This window comes from Notamacropus eugenii, chromosome 3 (assembly GCF_028372415.1).
Source record: "Notamacropus eugenii isolate mMacEug1 chromosome 3, mMacEug1.pri_v2, whole genome shotgun sequence".
NCBI lineage: Eukaryota > Metazoa > Chordata > Mammalia > Diprotodontia > Macropodidae > Notamacropus > Notamacropus eugenii.
In genome coordinates this window covers 486,101,827-486,117,532 of record NC_092874.1, presented here as the reverse complement: position 1 = coordinate 486,117,532, position 15,706 = coordinate 486,101,827, and the positions used below count along the sequence as shown (strand labels likewise).

General features: G+C 45.9%; 1 protein-coding gene across 1 annotated transcript in view; it reads right to left on the bottom strand.

Annotated features, from left to right (window-relative positions):
* Window positions 1-15,706, bottom strand: part of MINDY4 (MINDY lysine 48 deubiquitinase 4) — a 143,488-nt gene that overhangs the window by 69,102 nt on the left and 58,680 nt on the right. The window contains exons 7-9 of the mRNA XM_072599194.1: window positions 12,126-12,241; window positions 1,772-1,888; window positions 569-657 (exon numbers count right to left, since the gene is read on the bottom strand). Of these exons, the coding sequence (XP_072455295.1) occupies window positions 569-657; window positions 1,772-1,888; window positions 12,126-12,241 (322 nt within the window). The remainder of the gene's footprint in view (window positions 1-568; window positions 658-1,771; window positions 1,889-12,125; window positions 12,242-15,706) is intronic.

Genomic DNA, 15,706 nt, shown 5'->3' with positions numbered 1-15,706 from the left:
GTAAGTAATTAGGGGAGTGGTTTCAGAAAAGTTTGGCAAGATCTATATGACTGATGCAAAGTGAAGTTCCAGCCATACCGTGAAACATGAGGAGACTCCGATCAGTACAATGATCCAAAGCTATTGCAAGGACTCATGATGAAAGACTGCTCCAGTTCCAGAGAGAGCATAATCTTCTCACTTTCTTCTTCTTGCTTTTTGTGATATGGCTAATCTGGACTTCTATCTGGCATGACTCCACATGTACAACTGACATCACTTTGCTTGCTTTCTCAATAGGTGGGAGAGAGGTGGGAAGGAAGGAGGGAGGTTGGAACTCAAAATTTAAAAAGAAAAGAATGTTTAAAATAAACAAACAATAAATGAATTTTTAAAAATCTGGACAACTGCTAAACCAATTCATTAAACACTGCAACTATAAATGAACCATTAATGAACTTTTTTTTTAAATAAACCCCTTGCAGGAGGGTAATTTCCTGCTAGTGTAGGTCAGCTCAGCTGTCTTTTCCGGAAGAAATTTCTCAAAATTTCCTTAAATATGGAAGCTTCACCACAGTTGGCAGCTTACCGCATACTGGTACTTCTGCTTTCTCCTCCAAACAAGAGATTTTTCAGGACACAGCCCTGCACAGCTGCCAAAACACCACATGGTCCCCCCTATAAAGAATAAGGCACAAGAATGACAAGTCCCACAAAGTAATGATTCTAGAGTGCCATTTAGACTGCCCACAATTTCAGACCACTGGGCAGATTTCCCACCATCTAGGAAATTGATGGAACCTCACCCAGGGCCCCTGAAAAGAAGCCATGAGCACCCCTGGTTCTGTACACTCAATCCCAGAGACCCCAGACCCTAGGCAACACAGCTGTGCTCCTGAGGAATCTGAGGAGCCAAGCCTGATCCAATTTGGTCATGTGGGCAGTGGCAGCCAGTGTCACCATCATGCCTAGAGTTGAGATCCAACCCAGTCTTGGGCACTGACAAGCTCTGCGACCCTGGACAAATCACCAAACCTCTCCCTACTTCAGTTTCCTTATCTGTAAGGTAGGGATAACAATCACACCTACCTCTCCGGGTTGTTGTGAGGAAGGAATGAGATAGTCTTTGTAAAAAAAATACACTTAGGACAATACCTGGCACACAGTAGCTACTTAATGAATAAGCTTCCTCATTTTCCCCATTCATCTGGGAAAACTTCAGATCATGACTGTGGACATCATCTCTAGTCCCCTGGACAGACAGAGTTGTGACCCTGGGCCGCCCCATGCTGGATCAGAATAGAACAGCAAATGGAGGGCCAGTGGAATTGCTGGGGCCCAGACCCACTCCTACCCCAAAGGGGCTAAAGCAGAGGGAGACAGAATGTGCTTGTCCTCATAGGGTTAGAAACAGAACCTCATTCAGTTCTTCAGCATCACTGGATAATTCTTTTACATTTTATGGATACGAAATGAAATTTCAGAACAATTTGGAATGTTTTGAACCCAGGCAAAAATGTGGTAGGTGAAAAGGTCAGCCAAGAGCAACCACAGCGCATCTATGCACTCGACAAAAATAGAGTCCAACGCCTCTGAAGCAAGAAGGTCAGGTGAGCCTTGCTTACAGCCAGCAGAGCTCCGTATGGCCAGGCGTAAAGAAGGGGTCTGGGGATAGTCAGCACAAAAGTCAAGCTGATTCTGGGCCTCTCAGAGTCCCACCTGCGCCTCCCTCCCTGTACAGCCCAAGCCTCTCCCCGGTGGCACAGGTGGCAAAGAGATCCAGGCTACTCACCTTGTTCTGCACGAGGCCATATTTGAGTTGAGCCATTTCACTGAATGTAAAATTCTGCACTTTCCATTCTTCACTGAAGCCACAAAGAGCTGATCCAAACAGAATGGTTTTTATTTCCTTAAAAAGAAGGAATAATCATTTGACTTGTAATGACAACGATGAAACAAAAGTCATCTCTGTGGCTGTGCGCATTGACGGTATTCCACATCACAAACCCAACGTGTCACATGTTTAATGAATAAGCAATTCTTCCAGGAGCATTGAACCCTTCAATCCTGCCTTCCAGGTCCATTCTCTTGCCTGATGCTGACAGTTTGGTGAAGGGACAGAACACATGCACTGATTCCCTCTGAGAGTCTGGTGAGCAACTGGACCCTGTCACATGGTTAGTGAGAAAAGACAAGAACTCGAGTCCTTGTCCATGGCTTTGACATTGACCTCCAGGGAATCCGTGGTACCATGCAGGACATGTGAACCAACAGTGCTCAGAGTCACTATGTCAATGACACCTGAGCTGGGTTTGGACATCTCATTGAAGACCTGAGGGAACGGTGTAACGTGCTCTGGTCTGTGAACATGCTGTGACACACTATGCTATAAGAAATGGTGAAGGCAATGGTTTCGGAGAAATCTGAGAATCCAAGTCCGAGGAGACTTGTATGAATTTCAACAGAATGAAGTAAACAGAATCAGGAGAACAATAACAATATTGGAAAGGCAAATAACCCTGGAAGACTTTGGAAAACGGATCCACAAAATGACCAACTACAATCCCAAAGGACTCAGGACAAAGCAAGCATGCTGCCTGCCTCCAAACAAGGGTCAGGGTGCAGAGCGCAACCTTCCTTGGGGGGACATGATCAAGATGGAAATTTATTTTGCTCGACTATGAATGTCTGTAATAAGGGTTTTGATTTTCTTGCTTTCTCAATGAGGGGCTGGAAGGGATAGAAGGCAGATTTTCATTTGAAAAAAAATTTTAATAAGAAAAGATAAACCTGGAAAGACTTACAGGAACCAACTCAAAGTGAAGTGTGCAGAACCAGGAGAACATTGTACACAATGACAGCAATACTGTATGGTGAACAATTGTCCATGACTTAGCTCTTCTCAGCAATACAATCTCAAAAGACTCTCAATAAAAAATGCTCTTCACCTCCAGAAAAGGAACTGATGGAGTCTGAAGGCAGACAGAAAGAGGCAGACTATTTTTCATTTTGTTTTTTTTTCATATTTCTTGACCTATGTTTTCTTTCACAGTATGACTAATATAGAAATGGCTCGTGTTACTGCACATGGATAACCCAGATCAAGTTGTTTACCACATCAAAGAGGGAAGAAGGAGGGAAGAGGATTTGGAATGCAAAATTGTAAAAAATGAGTGTTAAAAATTGTATTTAAATATAATTAGGAAAAAAATCAAATATTACTTTAAAAAAAAGACAAGAGAATCTAAGGTCCCTTACAGCTCCAGGGTATGACATTAAGCAACAGTCTATGCCATTCCTCCCTCCCACGGTCAGCATTCTCTACACACTTCACAGCCGTCCCACCACCACAGCTTCAGAGGATCAGAGACACAGACGTTGGGCAGGGAATCTCCTGGCGTAGGAGCAGAGCTCCCTGTGCTGATGCCATCAAGGAGCTTCTTTCTTTGAACTATCAATAACTCTAGGCACCCCTAAGTGATCGATAAAGCATCTAGAGGTGGCAATCTCCACCAAAACCATACTGCATGGTAGACTTTACTGTTGCAGGCATAATCTTTTCAGTCTTTTTGCTGAGATACAAATGGTCCAGGCACAAGTCACGAACCTGCCACTCCTTATTTATGTTTAATATTCTAAAGATGCTGGTATAGGTTGATGAAATAACTGTTTTTGTAGGTGAACAAAAGCATTAGGATGACTTTTCATCCTCTGCATGCTCAGTTTAAAATACTTAAGATACAAGAGATGGCATGAAGCTCAGCCTGATCCCCCATGATGCTCCTTTCCTCTGCTCCATGACAGAATTGGGAGACAAGTACTTGGTAGGATGATGCTAACTACAAATGCTGGTTTTAGGTTTTCCTGGGGTTTTACTATGTCTGAGTGATTATGGGCAGCATTTTGGCTTCTGACGATGGCCCAATTCCTGTACAATTTATTGGCTAAATTCTCCAGGATATTCTGGAGTCTGTATTTGTATTACCCACAAAAGACACAGAGCTTCTGCCACTATGTCTCCAACAGATGCTCCGTGTTTACAGACTGCAGGGGCCTGCACACTGCCCTGATCACTAAGGCCAGGCTGGGACAATCCCTTGGTAGGTTCTGGTGGCCATAACCTGGGCCTGAATCCCCATCACCAAGCCCTCCACCTCCACCAACAAATCCATGGTACTCATTGTTTGTCATTTCTCTTCCTGGTGCCTGGAAAGAACTGGAAGCTAAGTAGATGCCTATCAACAGGGGAATGGTTGAGCACGTGATGGTCTGTGGAAGCAACGGAACATTACTATGAGAGAGCCCGGGGGTGTTGGGCCTGAGGCAGGGAAGGGAGCAGAACCTGCAAAGCTATTTATGCAGTGACAGAATTGTAAGAAGCAAACAAAAAGCCTCTCAAGGACCGATCCAAGTCCTGCTCACCACCAAGGTCTGAGGGTGAAGTGTGGTCCCCACTCGTGGCAGGCAGGGCACAGACTCCAGGGAACTTCTGGCTGGCTGTTCAGTTTCCTGAGTTTGTCTGTTAGACTTGTTTTTACTCTTTTAAACTGGAGAAGGGGGGGGTGGAGCCAAGATGGCAGAGTAGAAGGATGCACACATGCTAGCTCTTCCCCCACAGCCCGTAAAATACCAGTAAAAATGACTCTCAACAAATTCTAGGCAGCAGAATCCACAGAACGACAGCGTGAAAGAGATTTCCAGCCCAAGGTAGCCTGGAAGGCCAACAAGAAAGGTCTATCACACAGGACATGGAGTGAAGCATAGCCCAGACTTGGCCTCCCAGGAGGAACAGGACCAGAACAGGCTTCAGGGGCAGAATCCCCAGCAGCAGTGGAGGTTCACAGATCCCCCATCCCACAGGTGCCAAAGGCAGCTTCAAAGGTGAGTCAGAGGGCTTTTTCAAAGGACGAGAAGGGAGTAGGGTCCTCCCCTAACCCCAGTCCCAGGCAGCAGTGGAAGCAGTGGGGGTAGCAGTGGAGGCAGGCAGCCAAGGTGCATTTGTGGAGCTCTCAACCTAAAGCCCCTGGGGGAATTGAGCACCTGATTCAGCCCTGAACTGGGTCCTGGGGCATGGTGGAGCTGAGGCTTTTATGGAGTGGTAATTCTACCACTCGCAGATTCTGTGCAGAAAAACTTTGGTAGCTCCCAGACTAGTGCACAGGTCAGGAAAGGAGTAAACTCCTCTCCCTTGATGGTGCCACCTTGGAGGAACTGAGAACTTACAGGTCCCCAGAGTATACCCTCCTCTTGACAAGGGACTCAAATGTCAAATAATTGACTGGGAAAATGCTCAAAAAGGGGGGAAAAAGACTACATAAGGTTAATTTCTTGATGAACATGTATTTCCTTTCATCCTTTCAGATGAGGAAGAACAATGCTTACCATCAGAGGCCTCCAAAATAAATATGCAATGGTCTCAGGCCATGGAAGAGCTCAAAAAGGATTTTGAAAATCAAGTAAGAGAGGTAGAGGAAAAACTGGGAAGAGAAATGAGAGCGATGCAAGAAAATCATGAAAAGAGAGTCAACAGTTTGCTAAAAGAGACACAAAAAACTGCTCAAGAAAATAACACCTCCAAAAATAAGCTGACTCAATTGGCAAGACCAAAAAGCCAATGAGGAGAAGAATCCTTTAAAAAGCAGAATTAGCCAAATGGAAAAGGAGGATCAAAAGCTCACTGAAGAAAACAGTTCTTTAAAAATTAGAATGGAGCAGATGCTAATGACTTTATAAGAAACCAAGAAATTACAAAACAAAACCAAAAAAATGAAAAAATGGAAGATAATGGGAAATAGCTCACTGGAAAAACAACTGACCTGGAAAATAGATCCAGGAGAGACAATTTAAAAATTATGGGACTACCTGAAAGCCAGGATCAAAAAAAGAGCCTAGACATCATCTTTCATAAAATTATCAAGGAAAACTGCCTTGATATTCTAGAACCAGAGGGTAAAATAAATATTGAAAGAATCTACCAATCACCTCCTGAAAGAGATCTGAAAAGAGAAACTCCTAGGAATATTGTAGTCAAATTCCAGAGTGCCCAGGTCAAGTAGAAAATATTGCAAGTAGCTAGAAAGAAACAATTCAAGTACTATGGAAATACAATGAGGATAGCACAATATCTAGCAGCTTCTACATTAAAGGACTGAAGGGCTTAGAATATGATATTCCAGAAGTCAAAGGAACTAGGATTAAAACTAAGAATCACCTACCCAACAAAACTGAGTATAATACTTCAGGGGAAAAATGGTCATTCAATGAAATACAGGACTCAAGCATTTTTGATGAAAAGACCAGAACTGAATAAAAAATTTGACTTTCAAACACAAGAATCAAGAGAAGCATAGAAAGGTAAATATGACAGAGAATTCATAAAGGACTTTCTAAAGTTGAACTGTTTACATTCCTACATGGAAAGACAATATTTGTAACCCTTGAGACTTTTCTCAGTATTTGGGTAGTTGGAGGGATTACACACACACACACACACACACACACACACACACACACAGAGCACAAGGTGAGTTGAATAGGAAGGGATCATATCCAAAAATTAAAATTAAGGGGTGAGAGAGGAATATATTGGGAGGAGAAAGGGAGAAATGGAATGGGGCAAATTTCTCTCATAAAAGAGACAAGAAAAAATTTTTTCAATGGAGGAGAAAAGGGAGGAGGTGAGAGGGATAAAGTGAAGGTTACTCTCATCACATTTAGCTCAAGGAAGGAACAACATGCACACTCAATTTGGTATGAAAACCCATCTTACACTACAGAAAAGTAGGGGAGAAGGGGATAAGCAGGGTGAGGAGGATGATGGAAGGGAGGGCAAACAGGAGGAGAGAGGAATTAGAAGTAAACACTCTTGGGGAGGGACAAGGTCAAAAGACAAGAGAATAAATGGGGGGCAGGATAGGATGGAGGGAAATATAGTTAGTTTTACACAACATGACTACTATGGAAGTCGTTTGCAAAACTACACATGTATAGCCTATATTGAATTGCTTGCCTTCTCAGTGGGGATGGGTGGGAAGGGAGGAAGGAAGAGAAGTTGGAACTCAAAGTTTTAGGAACAAATGTTGAGAAGTGTTTTTGCATACAACTAGGAAATAAGAAATACAGGTAATGGGGTATAGAAATTTATCTTGCCCTAGAAGACGAGAGAGAAGATGGGGATAAGGGAAGGGAGGGGTGTTAGAAGAGAGGGCAGATTGGGGGAAGGGGCAATCAGAATGCTCAGCATTTTGTGGTGGAGGAGGGGAGAGATGGGGAGAAAATTTGGAACTCAAAATTTTGTGGAAATGAATGTTGAAAACTAAAAATAAATAAACATTAAAAAAAATTTAAAAAAAATAAATTGGGGAAGAGAGAAGGGTGAACGATAGTCACTCCAAAAGATGAGAGGACCACTCAAGGTTTTTAATATGAAGCTCAGACTAGAAGGAAGGTGAGACAGAAGCACAGGGAAGCTGGGCAGTCTTCAAAGTTCTCCCTGGGATTTAGGATGCACTTCTTTCTGTGTTCCACTGGGTCCACAAAAATGCTTGTCTTATTGTCAGAGTTCCTTTGGGATATCCCACGTGGGAAGCCTGCCCAGACATATTCTTGAGGAGTTTAGATACAAAAGGCAGAAAACAAAGAAGACAATAGTGGTGATGGTGGCTTGTTTGGGCCTTGGTGCTCTAAGAACAATGCTGTGAGAGCTTCCTGGTAAGGCTGAGGGGGCTGCACTTCATTCAGTTCTAGTTAGAATATTTTCCTAGGGTGTTGCAGTCTGGCCGTGTACATGGCATAGGCATTCACAGCTTTCATTTCAGGATTCCACTAAACCTCTTAATATATACAACCACAGACTTCTTGTTGATGACTTTATGTTCACATCAAGATCAAAACTTTCAGTTTCTATCTCTATACTTACCCAAATATCACACTTATATCACTGGAGAAGGTGCCATGAGTGAAGAACCTGCTTAATTTGGTTTTTGGTGAAGCCACAGACATTCAGGTCATCTTCAGACATTAAAAGATCAGTAAGATGTTCTGGTTGAACTTCAGTTTGGACGCCATCTGCAATTCTCTTTACTGACACCAAAATCATTCCTGTCATCTTCCTGTCATGTTTTTGACAGGGTTCAGATAGAAAGGATCTGAAGACCAGTCCCTCCCCTGCCATCCTGCAGACTCTTGACAGCTGGAAGCAGTGACTGCATTTTGTAACTCGAGTGTTGGGATCTGTGGGGAATCTGTAGATTCACTGGAGGGATCTGCAGGCCCGTCTGTGACAGACAGACTTTGTCCTGTTCTGAGATCATCTTCCTTTCTTTCACTAGACTTCTATATTTTAAAAGCTTTTCATTACATATAGCTTAGCAAAGGTGAGTATTCAGGACTTTTATGGACTGATATTCTTTCCAGGAAGTAGTAGGCAACATTACTGTGTATAAGGGAGATCTAATGCCAGTGAGTTTATTGCTGAATCTCTAAGTCTATTTTGGGTTCACATTTGTATTATTATAATTATTAATACTATCACCATTTTAATGATTTAACCATTATTAGTATTGATTAATTACCCTTATTATTTCAGTCATTTCCCAGAAACTCCCCCTTCTCACCTTCTCCTCCTCTTCCATTACTCAGGCACCTTCTGCCCCTTGCTCCTCTTTGTCTGACATGCAGAGATGGCCTGACTCCTGAGTGAGGCCAACCCCTCAGCCTGCTCAGGCGATCCCTTCCGTCCTGCCTCCTTCAACAGATTTTCTCATCTGACATCCCTTCTCTTTCAATCTCTGTCTAGTGACTCATTTCCTGCTGCCTACAAACATGGCCATGCCTCCCTCTCCACAAAAAACCCTCACTTATCCTTCCATTTCCCACTATTGCCTTTTGTATCTAAACTCCTCAAAAAGGTCACCTACAATAGAGACCTCCACTTTCCTTTTGTTCTCTCCTTAACCTTTAAAAATCTGGCTTCCAACCTCACCATTCCACTAAAAATCCTCTCCAAAGTCACTAGCGATCTGTCTCTTAGCTGCCAAACCCAACAGCCTTTTCTCGGTCCTCCTCCTGGGCCTCTCTGCAGCCTCTGACATGGCTGGTCACTCTCTCCTCCTGGAGACTCTTTTCTCTGCAGGTTTTCAGGATCCCTCCCTCCTGCTTCTCCTCCTCCCTCTTTGACCATTCCTCATTCTCTCTTGCTAGATCCTCCTCCAGATCATGCCCTCCAAACACAGGGGTCTCTCAGGGCTCTGTCCTGCCCCTTCTCTTCTCCCTCTGTCCTACTTCACTGGGGGAGCTCATCAGCTCCCATGGACTGAATGACCATCTCTGTACTGATAAATCTCAGATTTCCTTTTCCTGCCCCAATCTCTCTGCTGACATCCAATCTCATTTCTCCATCTGCCTTTCAGACATCTCAAGCTGGATGTCCACTAGGCATCTTAAACTCAAAATGTTTAAAATGGAACTCAATATCTTTTCCCCAAACCCCTATCTTCTATCTTTTCCTATGACTGTCAAGGGCATCACCATCCTCTCCCAATCTAGGTGTCACCCTTGACCCCTCACTCTCTCTAACTCCCCACATACAAGCTGTTGCCAAGGCCTGTTGATTTCACCTACCTTAGCACAAGTTCCCAACCCCTCACACCCAGACAGGGGCGATAGCTACTGAGCATTCTGCCTGTCTGCAGTCTCTCCCCACTTAATCCAACCTCCATTCAGCAACTAAAGAGACTTTCCTAAAGCAGATCTTATTGTCCCTCCCCTCATCAATAAACTGCAGGAGCTCCCTAAGACCTCAGTAGCAAATACAGAATGCTCTGTTAATCATAACTCAGTCCCCCTAATCTTTTTATACCTCACTCCCCACCACATTCTCTGGAATCCAGTGATGCCTGCCTCCCAGCTGCTCCATGAACAAGATGCCGTCCCTTGGTTCTGCACATCCCCCCAAGTCTGGAATGTTCTGTCTCCTCCACTCTCCCACCTGACCTCCTTGGAATCTTTTACTGGGAGCGATCTCCAGTACCTCTTAATTCTAGGGCCTTCTCTCTGCTTCCTATTTTTCCTGTCTGTGGCTCACTTTGTACATCTTTGTTTGCATGCTGTCTCCCCATGAAGGTGGGGACTTTTTGGCTTCCTTTTGTATCCCCAGCACTCAGCACAGTGCCTGGCACATAGTAGGCACTTAGTAAATGTTTACTGATTGACTTATTAATAATATCACCTTCCCAAGATCCCCTTTAGCTCTTAATTCACAAGTCCTCTGTCATATCACCCCAGAAGAGCCAGGGTGACGGCTCATGTACTTCTCTTCTGTGAGGTCTGGGGAGGGGCAGGGCAAAAGTCACACTGTTAGCTCTGGCCACTCTCTCCTGCTCAGTGGCCTCCTCTCTTTCTCTGCCCCTCCTCTGTGCAGCCTGCACAGCTCCACCCTCTGCCTCTCTGCTGCATGGGGTTAGAGAGAGGAGGGGACAGGTGAGAGCTACAGCTGAGCCCAATGACCAAGGCCCAAGGGACCTCTTGCCACTCTCTCTGTCGATCATCAGCCTGAACTTACACACGTGTGCAGGTAGCCTTACCGGCATCACCAGGGATCTACCTTGGGACCATCAAAAATCCCAAGGACTTTAAGGGACCAGCTTCCAAGGAGAGGGAGATGCCTCCTATCCCAGCTTCAATCCTAGTCTCAGCACTGAGCCCCCTACTCCATCCTAGTCCCTCCCCTTGACTTGAGATTCTAGAGCAGGCCCTGTCTATGTGCCAGCAGATGAGTGAACAGATTCTGATTATCCTCCCTTTAGTCTTTCAGGTCCTGATTTCCCTGAATCCTCCTGAGCTGGGATAGCTCATCTCACTCTCCCAAACCACTCTCCAATAGACCCGGACCTCTGGTTATCAAAAATAAGGAAAACTTCACAATTATTCTGGTGCAGCAGCGACCAGCCCACCACCTGGCCCATGGCCTAAATCAGCAGACTTGGAGCTGGAAACAGAGAGCATTTCTTAACAAAGCTACTCTTTACACTTCTGTCTTCTATCAACTACAATGAGTTTCTGAGTAAGTGTCCTTCCCTTACGTTCACAGCAGCTGAAGGGTAAAGACTGGGACTGACTGGATTTTTCAGTAGCAGGCACACCTCCATCACTCATTTCACAGTCCCAGTCAGAAGCAGTTTCACTTAAGCTGACAATTGGTCCTTTCACTCCCTGTAAACAGTCCCTCCACCAATGCGGGTCAGCCAGTTTTCTGCAGCTAAGAATCTTAGAGTCATGCCTTGTGCCCCAGCTAGCCCAGGGCAGGAGCAGGACTTGAACCTGGGTTCTTCTGGCTTGTGGACCAGCCTCCTCTTCCCTGAGCTTGCTCTCTGAATAACTAAAGGCTCACTTCCTCCTTCCTGCCCCCTACCACATCTTCACCATGTGATGCAGGCAGGCAAACTGGGGATTTCATGCCCACTCCAGGATTTACTAGCTGGGCAGCCTCTCTGAGCCCACTGATCAGCAAAAGCCAAACCCTGCCTCAGGTGTCCTGTTCACATGGGCCATCAACAGGACTGCTGTGCCATAGCCGTACTCCACAGAGGGCACCAGAGATCAGAGAGCAGAGCACAGCATACAGAGCCAGAGGGCTCTTGCCCCAACTTCCTCTCCCTCTGGTCCTCAGCATCTCCTTGTAAAACAACGGCTTACACAAGACGCTGGCCATATGCTGGAAGCTCCAGTCAGCTCTTAGCACCCTGGGTGGCCTCATACAAACCCCCTGCCTGCACCTGAGCCCGAGTCTCCTTGGTGATTTCAGCTCTGAAGGCTAGGATCCTTCTGAGGAAGAACTCATTTTCTTAAGTGCCTGAACATTTCTAGCAGCCAGCTGTGTGTGAGCCCATGTACTCCTCTCTGCTCCTCCTCCCATTTCTCTGAGTTAAACCAATGGCACATGTGCATATGGATGCAGAGGGCTGGAGATCAATGCCAGCATTCCCTTCCTTCCTGGGCAAGGGAGGAAGAGGAAGGATACAGAGTGAGGCCAAGAGCTCCAAACAAAGAGCATGGCCCAAGGCAATGGTGTTTCCAACCAGGTGCAAGGAAACCTCCCAAGATCCAACATCCCTTCCATGTTCTCTCCTCAGAAATGCCAGACTTACTTTTGCTGCTGAGAGGCTCATTGGCTTGGATGTCACCTGCAGCTTCAGCAATGACAGTGACAGGGCTGAGGGCTGGACAACATCTTCATTCAAAATCTCTTCATCTTCCATGTCCTCTGAAACACAAGAAACAGGGACGCTTGAATTCACTGCTTACATCACTCACTGGAGGCAGAAATGAGTCTGAATTGAGTGAAATGTTACTCTTCTAGGTCTTCCCTGAATCACTGGTCCTTACCCAAAGTACCTTTTTCCACACTCCTGAAGGTACAGAAGGGATCAAGAATTTACCTTCTCTTCTGGGGTAACCATGAAGGGCACGAAACAGAGTGAGAATAAATGGAGACCATCTCTGTCACATTAACAGCATAGGCAGCCAGCCACTGGTCCCCTAAATAGGTCAGTATCCAGGTGGGCAAAGAGAAAATCTTGGTCTTTGGAGTCAAATAATATGCAGACAAGCCCAGCCAAGGGACTCTTCCCTTACCAATATCACAAAAATTATTATACTGGTCTGAAAGTAGAGAGTCCTCAAACATTCCCTAAAATGCCACTTCTTTGTTAATAAAATCTAGGTATAAACAGAAAACGGCATCAAGAACACTAGACATGATCTATGGGAATCAACAAGGCAGCTGCCATGGTAGTTTCTTTGAAACAATGAAGTATCTCAATGTTCACTCCTTTCAATTGTGACCAACTCCTGATGACCCCATTTGGGATTTTCCTGGCAAAGATACTGGAGTGATTGGCCATTTCTTCCTCTAGACCATTTTACAGACAAAGAAACTGAAGCAAACAAAGCCACACAGCTAGTAAGGGTATGAGGCTGAATTTGAAGATCCTCCTGAGTCCAGGTCTCACACCGGCTAGCTGCCCAACTGCATCTTTTTTAAAAGGAATTACATCATGAAAATCACAAAATCAATATGGTCCTATAATTCCACACTGAGCTAAAGGTCAGATCACTAAACCCACCATGGAATGGTGAGTCCCTACATCACAAGGACCAAGTGCCCAGAGGAGGCAGGGGGAATCAATCCTCCTCTCTGGCCTCTCCCCATGGGTACCTGTGGAGCCAGAGCCTTAGACTTCAGTGACAGTGTCTGAGGGTGAGACTGACCAGGGGGCAACTTCTGGCCCCTTAAGAGCATGGGCATATGGACAAAGCAGATCTTAGAGAGCTTTTCTATAAAGTCACAAGACTGCAAGCTAGAGAGAGAGAAAATAAATGTGGATTTCAAATGAGTTCCTCAAGTGACATCCTTCAAGAAAGATTGAGAGGGGGAGTCAGGCTCAAAAAACCAGGGCTACTGAGCAGGGCTGGAGCACAGCCTGGACACCTCTGGCCATGGAGCTCCCACTAAGGCAGTGACACTAGGCTTTGAACTAGGGGCCTTGTTTAACCATCTGTTTTCTCCCACAGGTCCAGGGTACTTTCTCTGTGACATGAAAGGCAATGGAACATAGGAGGGCTTCATGTAATGTCTCTGGGGGATCAAGGGAGGACCAGAGAGCAAGCCAGACTCAGGAAAGGGCTTCTCCCAGGGAAAAGCTTCGTCTCCTTCACTTGACTCCTCCTCACTCCCTGACTGTGGCCAAGTCACCCAGGTTCATATCTTGGGCATCAGCCTCAATGCCTCCTTCTCCTGGATCCACATCTCTATCCAATTGGCAGCCAGTTCTTGTCACCGATGCCTCCATATGGCTAGCCTGGATTACTGAATAAACCTCTTACTGGGTCTCTCCCTGCTTCAAGTGTCCTGGACTCATGAAAATCTGAGTTTAAGGTCTGCCTCAGGTATTTGTTTCCTTGCATGATCTCACCTCCCTGGACCTCCATTTCCTCCTCTGTCAACTGAGTGAACTGACTGGAGGGCCCCTCGGGTCTTCTCGGCTCTACATTCATGATCCTGGGTGCTCCATCCAGTCTAGGTCCCAGTGAGTCACCCCATGGGGCCATGGGCTCCTTTACTCAGCTGATTCCTACAGCCTTCAGGACCAAATGCTGTGGTTTTGGCCCTAAGCCATCAGCTGTTCCAGCTTTGTTCCTCCCCTCCCTGCATAGCACAGTGTAGGCACACTGCTCAGGGGCTATGCCCCATGCCTGGTTGCTCGCTCTGCTCAGAGTCACCTCCCAAACTAGGAGGGTCCTGGCCAAGGAAACTTCCTGTCTCCATGTAGGTGGGCACCCTCCCCACAACTCACTGTGAAGAGAGCTGCCCAGGGTCCTGAGAGGCATCACAGAAGGAGCAGAGGCAGCATTTGGAGAGCTCTTTTCAAGGCTGAAAAAGCATTTTGTAATTATTATCTCATCTGAAGAAGAGGAAACTGAAGGAACACAGAGGTGAAGTGACTTGCCCAGGGTCACAGAGAGTGAGTATCTGAGGAAGGATTCGAACATGCTGCCTACCTGGATGCATTCTGTCCATTTAAAAATGTTATTTTTAATACCCCGGTTTAAAGCATCAAGCTAAAGAAAACCAGCAGTATTTATTTTTCCTTGTAATTTTATTTTTTGATGAAAAATAAGATACTATTAAAAAATGACAGAGCCTGAGGGTGTCGTAGTTCACAGAGCATAGGGCCTGGAGTCAGGAAGACAAATCCCGCCTCAGACGCTCACTGGCTGAGTGACCCTGGGCAAGTCGCTTCACCCTGTTTTCCTCCATTCCTCCTCTGTAAAGTGAGCTGGAGGAGGACATTGCAAACCACTAGAGTATTTTTGCCAAGACAACCTCAAATAGGGTCACGAAGAGTCAGACACAACTGAACAACACGTATTGAGAGAAGCTGATAGTGCGGGAGCAGCTCTATCAACAGCAGTTGGTGACCAGTTGGATATGGGGATGAGGGTGGAATCACCAGGAGCTCTGAGGCTAGCCCCGTGGGAGAGGATGGGGGGCCTGGCCCTGGCAGCAAGGTGGGGAAGGAACAACCCAGCAGTAGGAGTTGGCTCAAGTAAAGATGATCAAAGATTCCTGTCAGGCCTAGAGGCCTAAGGGCTACCCGAGTCTTACCTTACCTATTGCAGGTCTTCTGCTGGCCAAACCAGATAAACGTATGAGAGAAGAGACTTTCCAGAGTCGAACAAGGGTTAGGCTTTATTCAGGGTCTTGGTTACATGTGCAGGGGGAATTCTTCCTTAGGAGAGAGAAATCTCCCAAGGAGGCAAAGATCTTACAGTAAGAGATTGGAAACGGAAGTGGAAGAGGGAGAGAGGGGAGAGGGAAGAGAGAAGAAAGGGAGAGAAGGAAGAGGGGCCTTCTGTCCTCTAAGGGCCCCTCAGCGCTAAGAGCGCCTTCAGGCTTTCCTGACCCTACTTAAGCTCTCCGGCCGCATAGTTTGCACCTGAATACCGTGCCTGTTAGACAACAATAGGTGTGCTCAGACCCGGGCCAATCTCGAGGGCGGGGATGCTCTCTCCCAGCACGTTTCCCACAGGAAGAGACGGAAATGCACGAGATATCTCGCTCTCACACCTCAATTCCCTGTTGTTCCCTGGGGGGCCTCATGAGAACTCTAAGGTTTAGAAGTCCTCACCTTTACCCACCCAAGACTGTCCACATGGAACTGAGCTT